The sequence below is a fragment of the Molothrus ater genome, chromosome 1, assembly GCF_012460135.2.
Source record: "Molothrus ater isolate BHLD 08-10-18 breed brown headed cowbird chromosome 1, BPBGC_Mater_1.1, whole genome shotgun sequence".
NCBI classification, from domain to species: domain Eukaryota; kingdom Metazoa; phylum Chordata; class Aves; order Passeriformes; family Icteridae; genus Molothrus; species Molothrus ater.
The window spans coordinates 73,974,978-73,996,712 of NC_050478.2; the positions used below are offsets into that span (position 1 = coordinate 73,974,978).

Genomic DNA, 21,735 nt, shown 5'->3' on the forward strand with positions numbered 1-21,735 from the left:
TAGTTAATATCCTGCCTGTCACTAGCACTCAATACATTGTGTGTGAGATTTTAGGTTTGGCTGAGATGATACCAGCCCTTATTTCAAGTCCACCACTTTCATTTTTTTATTAGAATTAAATTATTTTGTTTCAGGTAATACTTATCCTCTTTCACAAATGCTGTCTTCTTTCCCACCTCTGTATACACAACCTTCTTTAATTGGAGCAAGCTAAGAACGATAATTACCGTCAAATTCCCGGGCTCAAATCAATTTGTGTTTTAATACATACTGGTATAACTTGGAAAACTCAATTTCTTTCTGTTTCACAGTTTCAGAATAAATAGCATCGTATAATCACCATATATGAATAGAAATTTGATGTAAATAGACACATGGCTTTGTAGAAGAAACATACACACATTTTCCTTTACTTAGCATGTTTTTTCCCTCAGGCCAGGAGCTTTAGCTAAAAACTGTGATTAAAAGATTTTTGAAGAATCCTACAAATGGAGGAAATTTCCTAATTTTTCTCTAGTTTTAGGAAGGGTCACTTTGGACACACCTGAATAGCTTATGCTTCCATGTCCCTTTCCATTGCTTGCTATAGTACTTAGTCTTTTAAAATTTAAACAGATATAAGGATATTTCAAAGAATCATAATAAATCTGACAGTTAATAACATAATTCAGGTTGATAGTTCATTCCATGTACAGTCTATTATTCTTTCTCTACACATTTCCCAGATCCAGGAGGTCTGGGCACATGCAACCAAACCCCAACACTTTCTAGCTATAGAGCTATTGATATAATGTTTATGGCTTATGAAACATCTGAAACTTCGTCCTGCCTTTACACTATTTCTGACTTTAAAACTCTGCACCTTTTCAGCCTCCCATGTGCATCTCTATTATAACTTTGCTGTGCCATGCAATCCTGATTCATCAACATATCCTTAAAAGAGGATGTTCATTTGTGTTCTGTTAGTAGTTTCATTGTGTTCTGGTAGTAGTTTCATCAGGACAATGTGGAAATTAGCCTGGTCTTTGTCTCCCTAAAATATGCAGATATACCAATTTAATGCCACCAAAGAGTTTGTTTGCCTACAACAACCCTCCAGTGTATTTTCTTCACTTTAAAGGTAAGGAAAGAAAATTGTTCACTCCTACTAGAAAGTATTTTCAGGCAAATAGACCACAGGACATCAGGATTCCTCTACAGGAGACAACTGTATGGGTGGAGACAGTGGAGGTAAGACATCTGTAGTAATAGATCTTTTTCTAAGCCAAGATACAGAGGCACACTGTAAACCTCCCAATTTGTAAGCATTAGCAGAGTGCCTACCACAACATAAACATGGGTCTGTCCTCTCCCAATGTGTCTTCATCTCTAATTTCCCCTCTCCCCTTTCCAAAAAGGAGATTTTACCTCTTTTCTGAATTTAGGCAAACAAATAAGTGTTTTCACTGTATTTATTCATAACCATCACTAGTAATAAGTAGCTCTTATTGCTTGTTTTTTCCTCCTTTTCTTCTGCTACAATAGTTGTACGGAAGAAAACTGCAAATGAAATGAAATCTAAATGAAGTCTGGTGATTTCTTTCTTCTCAATGCAGTAAATGCATTCATATCACTATATAATTTGTTAACTGTGTCCATTGATTCTCTCCTCTTCCATTGATTATATGTCTGCCTAACTTGAAAAGAGTTACTGTCTATTACAAACAGTTAAGAGGAGATCAAATGCAGTTTACTGGAAATTTAGTAAATTAAAACAGAATTAGTAGGAAACATGGACCTTTAAGGAACTCTTTTCTAAGGTAATATTCGCTTTTTTTTTCTTACTCTATATTTTGTTTGACATTCCATACCAATTCTTGAACTTAACAATTTGAGGTACATTTTCACTTCAAAGAATACTGATATCTTGTCTACTGTGCATAACAGCACTTTTGAGAGAAGTCATAAATTAGCAGACATACTAAGAATGCCTAGTCAAATAAAATACTGCCTAAAACCAAGAAGTTATGTGTCATAAACACCTTTTTTGATAAATATTGAGTACTAAATAAGGATGAAGTGTAAACTAGTGGAGCAAGGTACTTGATTTTGGGAATATAGAATTATGCTTCAGAACTCTGAGATAATCTCTGCTTGCTTACTCATCTTTTCATTGAAAAATAGAATAACAATGATCCACATAAAATTATGTCAAGATTTTTGAGAATATCAAGATTTCAATTATCCCATCACATAAAAATTTAGTTCACAAAACTGGACAGATAGCTTAATTTGAGAAGCACGCTTTATCTAGGTAAAAAAAATAAAAGAAAAAAAAAGAATTGTGAGACTATTTGTAAATGTGCCCATATTTATAAGAGATACATCATTAAAAATAGATGATTGTCATTCTCCTAATCCTTAATAATATCTTTGTGTCTGATGATCCACAGGAAAATTTTTGTTGAGAATTTTTTAGCCAGTCACATAGAAGAGTACAAAGAGAGAAATGTGAGCAAAGGAATATTAAGAAATCCAGATTCTCAGCAGTGTATCTGGGTTATGTCTTCATTCCAACATGTTTCAAATTAATTAATGGGGGTGACTTTTGTTATCAACGGTCCATATGTACTATATATACATATTAAGAATCTAATATATTATCTGCATTTGTTTGGGATTTTTGAGCAAGGTTTGTTTGGATTTCTCTTGGTAGGTTTGATTTGGGGGGAGGGGGGGTGTTGGTTATGGGGTTTTTGCATTTATAAAAGCGTTTCATGTTTCTGACTTGCAGAATGATTAATTTGTGATATTAGAAAGGAAAGGTTTGAAAAGTTTGTGCTCCACCCATGTGAAGTTTTTGCTTTCTAACCTACCCCAATCCAATTAGAGAAAGGTGATGTAGAATAAATAACAGGAATGATGCTTTGCTTTCTGTGAATGGTGGTCATTCCCAGACCTGCTGAATCTGTAAAAGGTAGAAGGAAATGACAGCAGTCAAGGATTACTTCAGATCATATATATTAATATTATTTTTCCAGTTTTAACATTTGAGCCTCTTTCACACACCTAAACAGCTTATGAATGAAAAAAATTCCACAAACTATTTTGTATGTAAATTTATTTACTGAAACTGGAAACGGGAATTAGAAAATTCTTATGTTCTTGTTCCTTGGTTTTAGTCAATAAAAAGGCATGATTGTTATAACACATCACATTTTGCATGTGATTTACTGCAGGCCATTTTCTATCAATTTTAAGTAGAATAATTAACATTTGAAAAGCTGGAATTGTATTTTATATTACAAATTCAAAATATTTAAGCAGTTCATAGAAGATTACTATTCATCAAGAAAAAGAATAGCTTAGTCAAAATTACATTGCAGTGTCTCTTTACAAATGTATATCAGTATAATAATTTTGCATAAACCTTCACAATGTTATTTGAAGTTACTCTGTTTCAGAAGTTGAAAGTATATTTTGTATTTATATAATTCAAAATAGTAAGAAGATGGCTTGATTGCTCTGTTTTACACAACTAGTATTTTATTTTTATAGGATGCTAAATAATATTTTACTTTATTTATTCTTATATAAGAAAATGGTCTCTTTTCTTTCTCACAAGTTATGATGTTGCAAAATTGCTTCACAGATAAATGGAGATTCCTCTAATATGAAGAGCAAAACAAAACATACATAGGAATTAGAAATTGTCACATTTAGGACAAACAACAGCTTGCAAACATACTTTTAGTACTTCCTAATAGTAAATTGTCAATAGGTAGTAGAACTCTTCATTCTAGGAAATCACATTCTAGTCAAAACTTTATCATGCTTGAAAATTCTGTTTATCATTTGGTAGAAACTTGAGACAAGTAGGAAGCTTAAAATACTTATCAAAGTTTGAGTTATCTGACCTCTTTGTAGATAGGTTGAACATCTGGGTAAAATAAATGAACCTAATCTCTGGAGGGAGTGTATATTGTTAGGAAGATGGGTAAAGGAATGGCAATGGACAGATATGGTTTTTTATTGGAACCACTTGTTAGCATAGAGAAAATCTCTGCTCCCACCATTTGCTTATTATTGTCCCTTTCAAAAGGTTGTAGACTCTGCTTGATGACCAGAAGAGTTGTTCATACAAGCCGTCAAAATGAGGCTGGCAAGCTCGTAATATTCATGTTTAGAGCCTGCTATTCATCTGCACCTTTACGTGTACAGAACCTCTTTTTAGCAGATGACCATGAAATCCTTAATAATTTTCACAGGAATTTATTACAGGTAGACACTGAACACAGTAGGCACTAAAACTTACTATGAGATGACCTACCTTGGATGGTTATCTCATCCAGTCTTATCTCTGGAAGACCAAAACAGTAATCAGATAATATTTGGTGACTAGTGTTATGAAACATTATTAAAAGAAAAGTAAAAATTAAAGTGAATAATTTGGAAAAAATCTATTGCAATGATTCTTCATACATGTAGAATAATAAAAATGTTCAATGGCTCAGCTATGAAACATGGAGGTAAATACTGACAGGAACACAGAAACAAGGCAAGATGTGGCAAAAATGAACTTATTGTTCTAGTGACTCTAACACCATTATTGATACTGAACAAGATTTTCTCAGGTTGTTGATATACTACATTTTTCTATTCAGAGAAGTAGAAAACATGCCAAGATAAGATTCTCTCTGTCCATTCTTGAGAAGCACTCAAGTCACCAATTTGTGGCCAGATGTGACTGAAAGGATTTACATAAGGAAAATTTACTGCAGAAGCTCAAAAAAAGGAACTATGTGGCCATGTAAATCAAATAAGAGGAATAGACTCCTGAAGAAGACCATTATGTGAGAATTTGTAGTGCCTGGGTCAGCTTCAATGTCTTGTTTTGATTTTGGTTTTACATACTTTTTCATGGTATGTACTTTTTCATAATGGTGTTGTATGGCAAATCAATCAGTGCCTATAAGTTCATAGGGACAGAGTTTTGAACTCTTACAAAGAGGTTGAGTAGGAAAAGGATTGTTAAAGCCCTCTCTATGCTTTGAACATTTACCTCCTAGTGTTCTTGAAAATTATTTCTTCTGTGTGGAGATGACTAGAAAGAAGGAAGTAATCAACAGAGGTAAGAGGTTCCTTAAAAAAATAAAATAAAAAACCAATACAACTAGAAACATAAGTTACTTAAATCAGAACATTTATAGGTGATTTGGGGAAGTTCACAATCTCTAATACTTAAAACTCTTTTTTTCTATTTTGTTTCAAGGTAACTGATTGCCTTACCAACAACCAGTAAATACAAAGCAAGAATTATTTTACAAATAGAAATTTGGGAGTTTTACAGTCCCTGTCATTTTCTAAAAGTAGAATTCTGGTAGTTTCTGGTCAGGCTGTTAAAAGAAATACATTTTTTTTATAAATTTGTTATTTTAAATAGTATTTCAACATCCTCTACATCCTCCTCTGTCCTTATGGGTTTGTTTGCAGCTATTTTTTGTGTATGACTGAGCCTAAAATTTTCAATTTTTCTAACAGACTGACAGAAGATAACCACTACTGACCCCAATTATAGTCATGATTGTACAGACTTATTCATATGTGCTGCATTATTTGATCTGTAGTAACAATATATATATATTTATAAAATTCTTCTTTTCTACCTCTCTGAAGCTACACACTGACCAAGATAAAGGAGATGGAAATTTAAAATACATATTAACGGGAGATGGGGCTGGCAGTCTGTTCATTATAGATGAAAATACAGGAGATATTCATGCTGCAAAGAAATTGGACAGAGAAGAAAAGTCCCTGTACGTGCTACGTGCCAAGGCTATAGACAGAAAAACTGGAAGACAAGTGGAGCCAGAGTCTGAATTTATCATTAAAATCCACGATATCAATGACAATGAACCAAAATTCACCAAGGACATGTACACCGCCAGTATTCCGGAGATGTCTGGAGTTGGTAGGTAAAAACTCCTTATGTAAAATAGAAAAAGATTTGAGCTGATTGGGAACTTATAAGTAATTTATTATTTGAGACACTTGCCACTAGCTGCTCTGAATTCCATGGAGCAATTTCTGTTGCTAGCAATGTACCATAAATAATTGGTTTCTGCTTTTATTAATTTGTTTCATCTTTATCCACTTTTTAATCCTTTTTCCATGCTATAAGCTACTCTTTAGTCTTTCGAGCCCACCAGGACCATCAAGAAATGCAGCATGTATGGTTGTCTCATCAGTTACCACATAGTTTTGTCACACCTGACGTTATCACTTGCATAAAGAGTATCATCTTTTTATTTTAAGGTCTAATTTACCATAACTTTTTGTATCTTTAGACAGAAACAACTATAAGTGTGTAAGTATATAAATCAATCAATACATTAAAATGATGAAAAAATATGATTTTACAATTTTTTTCCCTTCTTTTTTTATCAGTATTGATAGTTCTTGTTGGTAGGTTGTTTGTTTGTTTGCTTGCTTGCTTGTTTATTTTAATATGGACATTTTTATATTATATATTATAATATATTTAGAATATTACTATTGTATTTGCCTTTATGGGTAAAAACAACTATTTATAACTGCTGAAATGAAAAGTAAAAATGTGGAGTTACAGTAGATGTGAGAATACAGGATAACAGGAAAATAATTCTCTGAGTTTTGTTCAAATAAATAAAGTGATAGATAGTGTTCACCAGCACACATTCATCAGAAGTTATCATGATTACCTAAGTGCTTCACTTTTTTACAGCAGAGACAGTTTCTCTCATAAGATAAGTAAACATAAAATCCCTAGGCTATGGGAAACAATTAACAGAAAAATCTTCAAGAGTTATTTACTTTTCATGATTTACTGTAATGGTTTGCAAAATCAGTTGTGAATGATGGCATTGTTAAGAGAAAATAATATAAATTAATATTGTGATTAATATGCATCTTCACAAAATAAGTCCCAGAAGCGAATATCTCTGAGAGCTGTAGAAGAAGTATAACAGAACTAGAATTTATTTTATAAACATGATAGAATAAATACTATTTTTATTTATTTTATAAGATAAAACAATTTATAACATACTTATAAAATATTTTATAATAATAATAAAATAAGATTTTGTAAGCATGAGAAAGGAACAAATACACTACCATGTGTAATGTGAGGAGCCCTAGAACGCTTCTTTTAAAGATATATGGAAAACAGAATGAAAACAAAAATCGGCAGGAAAACAGGGTAATCCATTTCATTCAAAATTTACTTTGCCAATAATCACTGAAAGAAAAATGCTGGCAGATCACCTGTCATTTTTAATTTGAAATATATTTGTAAGAAAGGAACTCTATGGGAATAGATAGGAAAAATAATGATGCTCATGTTTAATATTATCACTTAGTCCAACTTTATTAGAGTCAATGGAGAGGCATGAGTAAAAGAGAAGTGAATATGATCCAGTGCTTTGGCACTGCCTGAGAAATACTAAGTCTATGAAAAGTTTATATTCGATGAGGAGGATGACAGGAAAAGTACCATAATGTAGTTTAAGCTGGGGGAGTGTCCATAAAAGACACGAGAAAAGGTGAGTTTTACTTTGAGGAAGAATTTGTATATTTTTCCTTAAGAAAAAGGATATAAACAGCAAACAATATCCTTTGGCTTCAAACATGAAGACAAAAGAAAGGATCTGAGTTACTCTTTCCTCTGTTTAGTTGACATTTAGTTGGCATTTAGGAATATAAAAACCACTGGAATGGGAATTTTTAGCATTTGAATTTGAATTAATAAAAGTAGTTTTGCAATTTTTCTTCAAGTGGAATAGAACAAATCCAGACCAGTCCATTCTAGAAACAGATATTCTGTATTTCTGAATTTCAGTCATCGGAATGCTGATTCAAGAGTCAGGATGTACATACAGATGTAAATAAGATTACGCACATATATATAGACTCCAAGTAGAAATATATATATATATATTTCTACTTGGAGTCCCTTTTGTACATTTTTTTGGAAACACCAACCTAAATAAAAGCCTAAAATTTAAAGTTGTTAAAGCAGTAGGCCCAAACATTTTAGCTTAGAATTGAAAGTGTAATTTGAGATTTGAGTGTTGTGTAAAACAAGTCATAGAACCACAGTATCATAGACTTTCCTGAACTGGGAGAGAATCTCAAGCATCATTGAAGACCAACTCCTGGCCCTGATCAGGACATCCCAAGAACACCCTGTTCCAAAAGCATTGTCCAAACGCTTATTGAACTCTGCCAGGGTTGATGCTGTGGCCACTTCCCTGGGGAGCCTGTTTCCAGTGCCCAGACACCCGCTGGGTGAAGAGCCTTTTTCTAGTATCAAACCAAAACCTCCCCTGACACAACTTCAGTCCATTCTTTCTGGTCCTGTCCCTGGTTAACCACAGAGAAGAGATCAGTGTCTGTGCCTCCTCTTCCTCTCACAAGGAAGCTGTAACTGCACTGGATCCTCAGTCTCCTCTTGTCCAGACTGAGAAAAACAAATGGGTTCAGCCATTCCTCATGCAGCTTTCCTCAAGGCTCTTCTCCACCTTTGTTGCCTCATTTGGATGCTCTCTAATAGACACCAATTTCTTTCTTTCTTTCTTTCCTTCTCTTCTCTTCTCTTCTCTTCTCTTCTCTTCTCTTCTCTTCTCTTCTCTTCTCTTCTCTTCTCTTCTCTTCTCTTCTCTTCTCTTCTCTTTTCTCTTCTCTTCTTTCCTTTTTTCTTATTTCCTTTCCTTTCTCATTTTTCCCTTTTTTTCCTTTTTATCTCCCTTTCCTTTCCTTTCCTTTCCTTTCCTTTCCTTTCCTTTCCTTTCCTTTCCTTTCCTTTCCTTTCCTTTCCTTTCCTTTCCTTTCCTTTCCTTTCCTTTCCTTTCCTTTCCTTTCCTTTCCTTTCCTTTCCTTTCCTTTCCTTTCCTTTCCTTTCCTTTCCTTTCCTTTCCTTTCCTTTCCTTTCCTTTCCTTTCCTTTCCTTTCCTTTCCTTTCCTTTCCTTTCCTTTCCTTTCCTTTCCTTTCCTTTCCTTTCCTTTCCTTTCCTTTCCTTTCCTTTCCTTTCCTTTCCTTTCCTTTCCTTTCCCTGCCCAGCTGGAGATGCTGTGCCTCATGCACCCTCCTGACATGGCTGGCCCTCCTGGCTGACCTGTAATGAAGTAAGAGAAAAAAGAAAAATTATTGATTGAGCAATACATATTAGGACTATTGCTGCTGTGAAAGTAAAATATCTCAAAAAAAAGTGAGAACATATAATGTGAATATGAAGAGAAAGAAAGAAAGAAAGAAAGAAAGAAAGAAAGAAAGAAAGAAAGAAAGAAAGAAAGAAAGAAAGAAAGAAAGAAAGAAAGAAAGAAAGAAAGAAATCACAAATAGCATTTCAAAAAACCAGAAAAATCCAGAATAAAAAATTACATGCCTTTTAATTCTATATCTTCATCTATAACAAATGAATGAAAATAAGAATAATATAATAAAATCAAGAATCTGCAGAAGAGAGTGATCACCTTTATTAAGATTACCCGAAATGAAAAAGTCAAAGTATTCCTGCATTACCTACATAAACACTTGAAATTATTTTTAAACTCTATATAGAGATTCTTCCATACCTAATCAATGAAGTTTTCTGACTGGAAATCACTTTATGGTTACACTCAACACACTATAAGAAATAGATACACTCATGAAAAAATCTGTCAAAAATCGGCAGGAAAATCCCAGTTTCTTTCAATTTTTAATCTCTTTCCAATTTTCTTTCTCAAACCACTTTTTTTTTTTCTTAACTATTACATTTATTATGTTTGCCAAATCCAACAAGTATGACAGCAGATATTTATGAAAGCCCAGGGAAATGTCACTAAGATTGAGAAATTGAAGAGGAATCATCTCTAGCAATGTTTCCAGCTGTGCGTATATCTGTTATTCAAATTGCAATCCTACTGTGTACCTCTCAGTGTGTTACTGACTGTTTCTTGGAATAACTATGTCTAGAGCACACAAGGGAAAATGGTAAGTCAACACCTCTGACAGAACGTGTGATTTTCAGTACCAATAAGCAAACTGCCGTCATGTTTAACTAGTTTGATAGTAAGAAGAGTGAAAGCATAACGTGGATTTTCAGCACAACCTATTCAAGCCCTGGGGAAATATGAATGCTTATTTGTGCACTTGTTTGTGCAGCCATCAAGTCATATATAAATTAGCCCTGTTATGCCTAAATAGGATTCAATCCAACATGGTTATGGGTATACCTAAAATGCTGTGTAGCAAAATTAGTACTGGGAGTAATCAAAGCCACTGAAGTGAGCTGACTGCAGAGTCATTTCAGATAAATTTTTATGGAAATTATCATGTTAAACTGATATTGACTTCAAAAGTTGAAGGAGAAAGTTAGTTTAAAACATTCTAAAACTCAATAACATGGAATTTCTCATTAAAATCATCTCCTGTACTGAAGTGCTAAAGTATAATAACTGATGTAGCTATATATTTGAACAATACTAGAGTGGACTGGAAGAATCCTGTCAATCATGTTAGATTTAGTAAATTGATTAAATAAAATATAATTTCAAAAAATTAGAAAAAGAGGCTAGGAAGACCCATAAAGGTTAATCAAAACATAATAAAAGAAGAAAATTTTAAAAAGAGGTTGAAAATTTTAAACAGATAAAATGCCAAAGTTCTACAGTATAGCCTTGGTCTCAATGAAGAATTGGTAGATTTCAAGCATGACCTAATCTGAACTACCTATCCAAATCCCCCAAAACTTCAGAAAAGTTAAATATATATTATTCATCATGAATATTTTTTTTTATTTTCACTTCATGAAGAATGAAAAAGACAGCTTTAATCACACCTAAAATCTACTCTTTTCATTTTCAGGGCTTACATGAGCATAAGATCATTCCAAGTATTTTTCCAAGTGAAACATTGCTAAAAAACCCTAAATACAAGCCAATCAAAACTAACACCACACCTCACTGAGTAAACCACTTTTCTCAAGCTATAAGTAAAGTTATTAGGAAATTTTTGAAAAGGGAAGTTAGCAATGAGATGTCCTATGTATTTAATCCTTTTTGGTACCCAAGTCAATATTATTACATCCCTCTGTACCTGCTTTGCTAATTTTAATGAGTAAGGCTTACCAGTTTTATCTCATTAAGCTTCTTTAGCATGCCACTGATGAGTATTTCACAACAAATGTTTAATCTTTGCATTGATTCTATTAGGAAAAGGGACAATGCCTAATTTAGTTTGCCAGTCATTTGTTTAAAGTGCTACTTTCTAAATTTATAGTTGAAAGACACCTATAGTTCAAAGACACCTAACATATTTTAAGATTTCTACACAGGAGGATTTCTACACAGCATAGAACATTTTAAATGGTTACATTTAGAGCATACAATTTTCCCATTATATCACTTTCATTGAAAATAATCAGAATACAAGATTTTTTCTTTAGCTAGTCAGTGGGGTTTGTTAGAAGTATGTTATGTACAAAATATAAATATGGCTATTTTCAACTGAGGTGTAGAGGATTATAGCAAGACTAAACATTTCTTGTATTGAACAGCTATTCTAAATAAAAGATATAAATAAAATATATATGTAAAAGACATACACACGAATAAAAAGGGAGATGAGCATGCAGTAAAACGCACTGGGTAATACGCATTAACATTACCCTTCTTATTACTCTGCTGTTGTCTTTGAGTGCAGTAGTATATCCTGAAACACCAATAATACTATGATTATCTTAAAAGTTCCATTATCATTGTTCAATATTTCTATAGTATCTCTTGGGAATTTAAAATCATCATGACTGCTACTTCATTTAAATAAGACTGCGCTCCATTCTGATATTATTTTTAGTTACACCATGTTGTCAGCATCACATAATCCCAGGTGCATTTCTCAAGAACAGTTTGTTATTTTGCATAGGAAGCTCTTAGAAGAACAAGCAAGACTTATGGTTAAAAAGTTAAAAAAAAAAAGAGGAAAGGAAGAAAATGAATGAAATGCAGTAACCATCACATTTTCTATTTTTGAATTTGCTTATGTCAGTAACCATTAATCTACAGATGTGTAAAACCAACTAAAGAGAAGCAGCTCTCATCTTTTAAGTTTCAGCAGGAAATATTTCTATTTTCTCTTTTGCATATTTTCCCTAGTTTCAGATGTTTATAAAAAGAAGCTATGAATGACTGTTTTGACTTTGACACAAGCTTAAAAAGTAGTTTGCTAGCTTGCAAAACTTCAGAATTCTAATTGTTAATGTGCACTCTATTTTAAAATGAATTATTGAGTTAGCTTTAGGAGAAAGATATATTTCAAATAAATATTTCACCCACAACTTCATATTTTACAAGATAGAATTGGAATTCCTTTTAGTCAAACTAAGCATGATGGCAGAAATTCTGTAACTAGAATACTTTCAATATTTCTTTTTGCATTAGCCACTATAACTAAAGAATTTCAAAACCTATGTAAATGTCAGAATCTTTTTTAAATGCAGAATTTTTATCCTAATTTCTTTCTTATTTTCATGCAATAAAATTTATTTGTTATGAAATAAATAAAAATATAGAAAATAAGATTTCAGTGTCTAGCAACATTTTCTTAAGCCATCAAGGTAAAAACTCAAAATCCTCTTCTTATTAAGTAATCAAAATCATAAATCTTTCCAGAATATTTTCAAAGAATTTTGGAGTATTTGGGTTTTTTTCTTTCACTTTTGGGCATGAAGTCTGTTAAGGACATGAATAGTATTTTTATTAGGAAAGTATATAGAAGTATTTATAAGTATTTTGCATTTGGCATGAGGCAGAATTCTAAAAGAGTAGTATGAATGGATGCTTTAAAACTTCATATTTCTAATGTTCAAAAGAAAACCACTAGAATACCAAAAGAGTCTTATTTAGATCATGATTAAATTCTTCTATTTGTTGTCTACACATTTATCAATGTATATAATATGGACAGCATCTTCCTAGCAAAAAGGATGTCTGCAAGGAACCTACTACAGCTCTGGTACTGTAAGCAGGTTATTTTGAGTTTGTACAGCTCCACTGATTTCAAGCTGGATGTTACAGAAGTGTTAGGATTTTCCTGTATGTTGTTCATTCCACAATCAATGTGTATAATTTCTATAAAATTTAAATATCCATTTAAAACTGTTATTATTCTTTGTTACGGACTGAAGTTAAAATAAACACCTAAAATACAATATAAGTAATCACATCTAAAAGTGATATGTCTGTATTGTGTATATCATGGAATCACAGAACAGCTTGGGTTTGAAGGGACCCTAAAAGTATCTAGGCCCCTGCCATGGGAAGGGACACCTTCCACTAGACCAGGTTGCTCAGACCTCCATCTAACCCAGCCTTGAATACTTCCAAGAATGAGGTAACTTCTCTGGGGATCCTGTTTCAGCTCCTCATCATCCTCAAACTCAAGAATTTCTTCCTAATATGAGATCTAAACCTACATTTTTTCAGTTTAAAATAGTTCCCCCTTTTCCTGTTGCTACAGACTTGTGAATAGTCTCTCTCCCTCTTTCTTTTTGGGTCCCTCCAGGCACTGGAAGGCTGCAATCAGATAGCCCTGAAGCTTTCTCTTCTCCAGGCTGAACAATTCCAATTCTCTCAGCCTCTCCCCACTGGAAATGGGCTCCATCACTCTTATCTTTTTCATGGCCTGCTCTGGACTTGCTCCAACCAGTCAATGTTGTTCTTGTTCTGGGGATTCCAGAGATCCCCATGCACCATTCCAGGTGGTCTCTCACTCTGCTGGCCAAGATGCTTTTGATGCAGACCAGAATGCGTTTGGCTTTCTGTGAGTGCACATTGCTGGGTCATGTCCAGTCTCTCATCCACGAGCACCCTCAAGTCCTTCTCAGCAGGGCTGCTCAATCTGTTCATGCCTCAGCTTGTGTTGATATGGGGCATCGCCCTGATCCAGGTGCAGCACCTTGCACTTAGTCTTGTTAATCCTCATGAGATTCCTGTGGTCACAGTTCTCAAGCTTGTCCAGATCCCTCTAGATGGTCTCCTGTCCTTCTGATATGTCAATCACATTACTCACTTGAAGTCACCTACAAGTTTGCTGAGGTTACCCTTGAGCCCTTGGTCTATGTCATTAATTAAGACATTAAATGACACTGGTCCCAGTAAAAACTCCAGTGAGACACTGCTTGTAACTGATGTCCATTGGAGCATTGAGGCATTGACAACTACACACTGGAAGTGTCTGTACAACCAATTCATTATGGACCTAACAGTTCACCTATCAAATCCCTCTGCAATTTGGAGAAAATAATGTTGTGGGGGACCATGTCAAAGGCTTTACAGAAGCCCGGATATAAAACACCTGTAACATTGTGAAGATTTCAAATAATTCACAAATTTAAAGTTTACAGAACATTTTAACATTGCAGATAAGTTCTCAAGCTACAGAAAAAGGAGTGGCACTCTTTTTCTCCTTTTTGGTCTTTCTGTTCTCTCCCAGGTATGATCTCTTATGTTTTTGCCACTGTCCTCTGAACCCAGAAGAAGAAAGTTTAAGGAGCTAAATCATCATAAAGATGAATTTTTCAAGATCAATATTCCCTTTCTGCTACTTATTCTTACTTCTGTTCCCTGATTCAGATAAGATGAGGTTGGATGCTAGAGCTAGTGTTAGGGAAGTGTCAAGAATATGCAAAATATACCAGGTAAAAGCAGGTGAGACTCTTTTCATCCAGCAATGTCTAACTTCAGCTAAATAATTGCTTGACATGTCCTTTATCTTCAGCTACTAAATCCTTCTATCCTAAACAGGATTTCCCACTTTCTTTCTTATTTTTCCTTTCTTTTGAGATGGGGACAAGTTCGATTTCTTATTAAGTCACCACAAATCTGAGGCAGTACATTGGGAAAACCAGAACCATTGAGTCACTTGCTATGAGTAACAGCTGCCTCTTGGTGCTACAAGAAATTGGGGTTTTGTATATAAGTGCTGTCAGCAAGTAAAAGTAACTAGTGTTTGCTCCTAACACAGGAAGGTATAAACAGTTTTTCTATTTCTGTCCTGTGAGAACTGAGCTGCTGTCAACTCACCATCAGTCTGTGACCTCTGAGCTCCCTTAGACCTCCACCTGCTGACCTTTCACAGTATTCTGGTCTATATTTTTCATAGGAAGAAAGAAGGTGCCAGAAGTTCAAATGCAGCAATTAGTAAGCAGGATGGGTGACTTTTATGGCACTATATAGGACTTTAGGATTCATCAACTAATTGGTCTAAATTTTGGAGATGCAGTTTTAAGCTGACTACAAACTCATTGAAACTCAATTTTCTTCTACTTCATAGAAGAATAGAACAGCTCTACTCCATAGATATGCCATAATAAGTTCAGCTACTGCAGCAATGGACATTGAAATGTCCATTGGAATAGCGTTGGAATGACAGTCATCTTGCCAAATGGAATGTTCAAACCAGGTTATGTTAAATGTGCCTCCCCTTTCTATCTCTTTGAAACGACTCATTGCAAAACTATTTGCCTGGCTACATTAGTGCAACAAATTTATTATTTCCCATTATCTGTGTACATTGAAAGCAAAACAAAATGAAAAAAAGACAAAAAACCCCAAAACAATAAACACCCCCCTCCCCCAAAACAGAGATCTGTGCATCTCTAAATCAGAGCTTGAAACCATTAAAAGTTCTTCTTTCATACCTACATTATGTATTTTTTGATGCATTCATTTTCCTTACTTTTATTTCACTAGAATTTCAGCTACAACACCAAAATCAGTGAACAAAAGCATAATGCTCCCGGATTCTTCATATCAGCACTTTTGCTTACACTGCAGGGAAATACAGTGGGGTATGGTCTGCCTGATTAGAGATGCTGTCCCTCTGACTGCATGTTAGATCCTTTCATCTTTCATGGCTTCACATCTGAAAACCAAAATTATCACTTACATTCTGAACTAGCATGTTGCTTCAGCCAGTGTGTAAACCTCCTGATACCAACATACACTCTTCTATACATCCTGTGATATAAACATGTTACTATTCACAACCATGTGCAACCTGTTTTCAGAGCCACAGTAAATGGAATTCCTATGCACAATGCCAGTTTACAGGAACCTAGTTTATTCCCCTATGACCCTTTGAAGCTACCAACCACCAAATAGTTTTCCTTGTTTCAAGACATGCTACAGAATAAGGCTTGCAGTGAGACCCTTCTCACATTTATGGGACCATATTGAAGCCTGCAGCAAGTGAACTGCTGGTACTAAGGACTGGAATAGCTGACACCAATTAACAGTACCAATATTAGGAACCCCTGTGTCTTTTTCAGAAGGAACATGTCAAACAGAGGCATATGTGTCTTATAGCCTTCATTACAACTAAAATATGCCACACATTAAATTAAACAGCTTAGTATTGGACAGATTATGCATTAAAAGTGCTAACATTAGTGTCACTGTTTATATCAAGCCAGTGCACAGCGTTCTTTTCTGAAACCATGTAATTATGTTCCTTTATGTGCACTTTTAGGTGTCTGAAAAAACTGTGTTAGGTGTCTGAAAAAAACTCTTTTCTTCATTTAAATGGTTTTTGGGAATGGGATTTCTCAAGTGTTGTTGTAGTAGTATGGGAAGGCTGCTTACACAGATCTAAGTCAGGAATTGCAGTTAACCAGATAAAAGGTAAATGTGTTTGATTTTCTTTTATATGTAGCCATAAAAGAGATTTTTCAAATTACATTGAGAAGTATAATTTTTTTTTAAAAAATTATTATTGTTTGTTAAATTAAACCCCATCTGGGATGCTTACTTAATCTAATCTATTGAATGCAAATATTTTCAGGTTTTTATTAAAAAACAACAGATTTCTGAATGCCTGATACACCTTAGTTGCCAATATTATGCAGCTGAGTGTAAAGTTGAGGATATTTTTTAAATCACGCTAACACCTGCAAGCATCTATTTTGAAACTAAAACACAGAGTCATTTCCATTGTTCTGTTTTGTTTTTTTTTTCCCTACCAGATTTCTGCGTAACTTCTATGAATCTCTAAAATATATAAATAAAACACAATAGATCATATTTGCTTTCAAAATATAACACTTTTTTTTTAAATAATATAAATTAGCTAATCTTCACACAGAGAGAATACACATAAAGATGTTTTGCATAATTTTCAGTCTTCCAAAGAGATAGCAGTCCTATCAAACATTTAAATCTCTCACAAAACAAAAGCCTAGATTCCAAAACCTTCATTTATCCTGTATACCTTTTTTTATGAGCTATCTCTCTCTACCCTAATTCTCAATTTTAGTAGGTTTACTGGGAAGTTAAAGTTTTACCTCGTGTAAATCTGGATGATTTGTACTATTTCAATTAAAAACTATTTAGCTGCAGAATTCCAGCAGCCTAAGAGTAGAAAACAATGGAAAAGAACATTACCTGCCCCCAAGAAGTCCACTATTCACCTTAATAGATATGATACAATATCTATCCATAATGGATACATTATTATTAAATAAGAAAATGTCTCACTTAAAATGTGCCTATATATACAAATATATATATATACACACTAGGTACATATGTTTTTAAATATTACTTAAATATGATTTTTTTCAATTAAATCATTAAAATAGTGATGATAATTTATTTCAAGTTTATAGCAACACAGAAGATGAATTATAGGAATGACAGTTACATGTGTGCTTTTCTTCATTCAGTTAATACTTCAGTTTGAATTCTGTTATAAAACAGCATTTTTCCTTCTTACCAATCATGTAGTCATTTTGGAAATTTTCTGTACCATACACAGAATTCAGAGAGTCAAGAAAATGAAGGTAAGAAAAGTGTTATCATGGACTCTCTTGTCTGACTTCTGCTTTTTTGAAAAGTGCTTGATATTATTCCCATTGTTACTCATATTTTAGTAAGCATGAGAATGAATAGGTTACAGCATTTCTCATGTATTTTTCTCAATATCTTGCAAAATGTATAACCGCAAGTTTCCACAGTGACAGAAATCCTGATGTTCACATTTATTTAATTTTGTACTACCTTACCAGATGCTTCAGAACACTTTCCAGAGTAGCTTTTTCCTACAACCTCATAGATGCATAACCCTGTAAAATTAACATCAAGAATAATTAAGATCTGTACAAGTATCAGTTTTATTCCTCATAAAATTTTTCCATATCTTCATAGTCAAAATACATTGCTCACACCTAATTGGAGATTAAAAGCAAACAACCCTCTGCACCAATCCAGAACAATGCAATCTAACTTAATGTTTCCAAAGTATGTACATGTTTGAATATCTTACATTTAACTGCCAATAAACTCCAAATTCTCATCAACGCTTCCTGCCAGAAAGGCAGCTCAATAACAGTTACTTCATTCTATTCTAAGACCAATGATAAATAACCTGTGATAAATTAGGCTATGTACACAGTAAAAAAAAAATTGAAAGCTTTATTTCCCCATAAAGTCAAAATATGTGACAGTCGTGAAAAGAAATTACCACGCACCTAAAGAGTAGCCACCTTTTTAGTTCACAAATGTGGTTTAGGAGAGAGGAAGGTTAAAAAATAATATTATATTTCATGGTCCAGAAGACTGATACTTGCTGACTTCATGACTACAATTTTAAAAGACACCTTGGCTATCAGGAAGGTGTGTCTACCTGAGGAAAATAAACAAACTGTTTCAATGAATATGTCAAATTAATTTTCACTGAGTCTTAATCACCACAGCATCTAAGCATTTTCAAGTTGTCTCAGGCATTTTTAGGAGTATTTCCCAAGCAAGTAACTTGTAGTCAGCACCTTTAATTTTCTTCAAATAGAAACACGTCCATCTGTGAGATATGTGCAAATGAGATTGTCCCCATGATTATTTACTGTGAGAGGAGTCTTGCACTAAATCACCAATGAATTTCCAATTGATTTGCAGACATAGTGAAAATTCAACAGTCTTTAGCAGAACACTTTTGCCTTTGAATTATTTGACACATTATACTTAAGGCATTTGAACACTTTTGAAGATAAATGAAGTGCCTAGTGACAATAAGGGCAAAATCTCTTGATTGGCCCTACTTAATATTCTAGACATATACCTACACCAATACACCCACACAGATATATTTTTATATACTTACATCTGTATTTACTTATATATACACACATGCACACACTAGACGTGTTCTGCTTTTGTGCAAAAATGGTACTCTAATAAACATACCTTTAAAAAGAAAATAATTGAGATAATCCTGGAATTTATTATTTTGCTTTGTTTTTAACTCCATTTCTCCTCAAAAATTATAGTTCTTTATTGTTATTTTAACCAACAATATCCAGAGTATCTAAACATTACAGAAGCAAGAGATTTTCATGAATCACATATTATAAACTAATGTAAATTTAGGGCTGCCAAAATACTTCATTGACTGCATTTTTATGGAAATTGCTGCTTTCCACAGCTGTATTAATGTTTAAAGAGACAAACTCTATCACTACCCAAAAAGGAGTTCCAATAGATGACAAAAATGATCCCAAGTAACATAAAGATGAGGCCAGCCTGTCATCATAAAAATTATGTTCTTGCTCCTGGTCATAATAGAGATTCACATGTGGCTTTAAAATGCACCTGTTTGCAGATCTGGCAAAAATACAAACTCTGTAAAGATTCCCATTAATTTGTATTAGAGGCTAATTTTGAAAATGCAAATGAGAGTAAGATTATAGTTTTCATTCATAGATATAAATTCAAAAACTCATAAAGAGATACATAAGCTGAGCTCAAAAAAGGAGCAACTGAAAAATAAGTACAGAAAGTTAACTTGTTCCTTCTCAAAAAAACTCATAACTTCTAGTGTTGCATTGCAAAATACAGAACAGTACAGGCATGTACATCAGAACTGAAACTTTGAAAACTGTTTCTTTTAAGCTTGCTTTTTTTCTTTTTTATTTTTAATTTATAGAATAATGACTTAATCATACAAATGCTATTTCTTCACTATTCTTAGCTTCCTTCATTCATGTAGTACAGCTTTAAGATGCTTTCTGCTTCGCCCTTTTCTCAAAAGTAGTTGTGGTCTTCCAAACAATTTCTAAAGTTCTTACTTAAAACCTTATAAATAAAACTAAAGCCTTCTTTGAAACTGTTGGCTAGGAGTAGTGATTTTTAACCAAGAGGTAAGCATGCTGCAGCCTTTATGAACTACTGCTTCTCTTAATAGGATCAACAGGATGAACTCTTCCTATGTTTAATCATAAAAGCAGCAGAATGTTGTTTCTCTCTTTTGGAATATTCCAGAAATTAAGATGGGGCATGGGGTGAAAATTGCCGCTCTCATCTTTAAAAAGGAAACAAGTTGTGGAGCTGTTGTGATTGACCTGTCATGGAGGGCAGCTGCCAGTTCATACAGGTGGCCTATTTCCACATCCCCTGTGGGCAGATTAGGACTAATCAGGGTGATTTATGGCCATATTACAGCATTACTTGTGGCTCCTTCAACATGTCAGTTTCATTAGCAGCTACTTCTAGTTGGATCAACCCTCTGTACATACAGCAGCTTCAGACCCAGAAACATTACCAGGGAATTTCACCATTATTTTGAATTGAAATTTTGAGGATAATTATGTGATTAAGTGTTTTAATTGGAATTTGGTGTATTTATAAACATAGACTGTAGACACTTGTTCTGCCTTAAAAAAAGGTTTTCTAATTGTAAATATGCATTTACATATTTAAAGTATTGAACAAAATCAAGACTTCTAAGCTGCAGGTCATTTATTAAGGATGGCAGATAATTTTTTACTGTGCCTCTTTAGTCATTAGAAAATGAAATATAAAAGCTAATCTGCATTAACACTTGAAAGAGTCTGACTATTCTCTGTATCATCTCTGCCATTTGATTGCACCAGTATTACTGTTTCAGAAGTGACCTTATGGTGAGAAGGGGGAAAAAGGAGCTTCACAAAAGAATAAACTTGCACAGAGTTGTTCACTCACCAGTCCTTCAAATTATTCCTCATTCTTTTTACTGTTATTGCACTCCCACTTGTTATTGCATCCATAATGCTTTTCAAATTCTCATGCAGGCCATCTGAGGCACTTCACAGTTACAATTACTGCCAAAGCAAAACTAAAGTTACTGTATCAAGGTATCAAACAGCGAGAGGGTGAGTGCTGGAGACTTTGTTCAGCTCTAGCCATTCTTTCCTGGTTCAGTTTCTGACATTATGTTACAATGGTATATGTATTTTATTCACTGGCAAATGCAGGCAGATTATAGACAGAGCAGTTTAGTCATATTAAATCTCTCTGTGTGGTGAGACAATCACTAGGGCTTGGTTCCTGCTCTAATGCAAGCTCTCATAACACAATCTAAAAGGGGGTTTCTTTCTGTCATAGAAAAAGATGCAGTAAACAAAACCCCAAACCATCCCAATGCCACACACGCAAGAAATTATGAGCATTGTTTCCTCATTTTGCTTACAAAATATAAAGTACTGTTTTGGAAGTAAAGGTGTGCAAAAATAGCATCTTATATTTCTGAAATGAGTGGTTTGGTCTATCTGCTTTTACTGCTATGGACTGAAATGTAGAGGAAAAAGTAGTTCTGACGGAAAGGCAGCATAGCTTGGCTTTGTTAAATCTCTCACAAATTACTTTTAGTCACATTAGCAGGGATTGCAGTGACTCTTTACCTACACCACAGCGGTTCAAAATTTG

The 21,735-nt window shown here is 33.9% G+C and overlaps 1 protein-coding gene across 2 annotated transcripts in view; it reads left to right on the forward strand.

Moving 5' to 3' along the window:
- CDH9 (cadherin 9) overlaps positions 1 to 21,735 on the forward strand; it is a 98,150-nt gene that overhangs the window by 46,117 nt on the left and 30,298 nt on the right. For both annotated transcript variants that reach the window (XM_036378768.2, XM_036378767.2), the window contains exon 3: positions 5,656 to 5,950. In XM_036378768.2, coding sequence (XP_036234661.1) covers positions 5,656 to 5,950 — 295 coding nt within the window. The remainder of the gene's footprint in view (positions 1 to 5,655; positions 5,951 to 21,735) is intronic.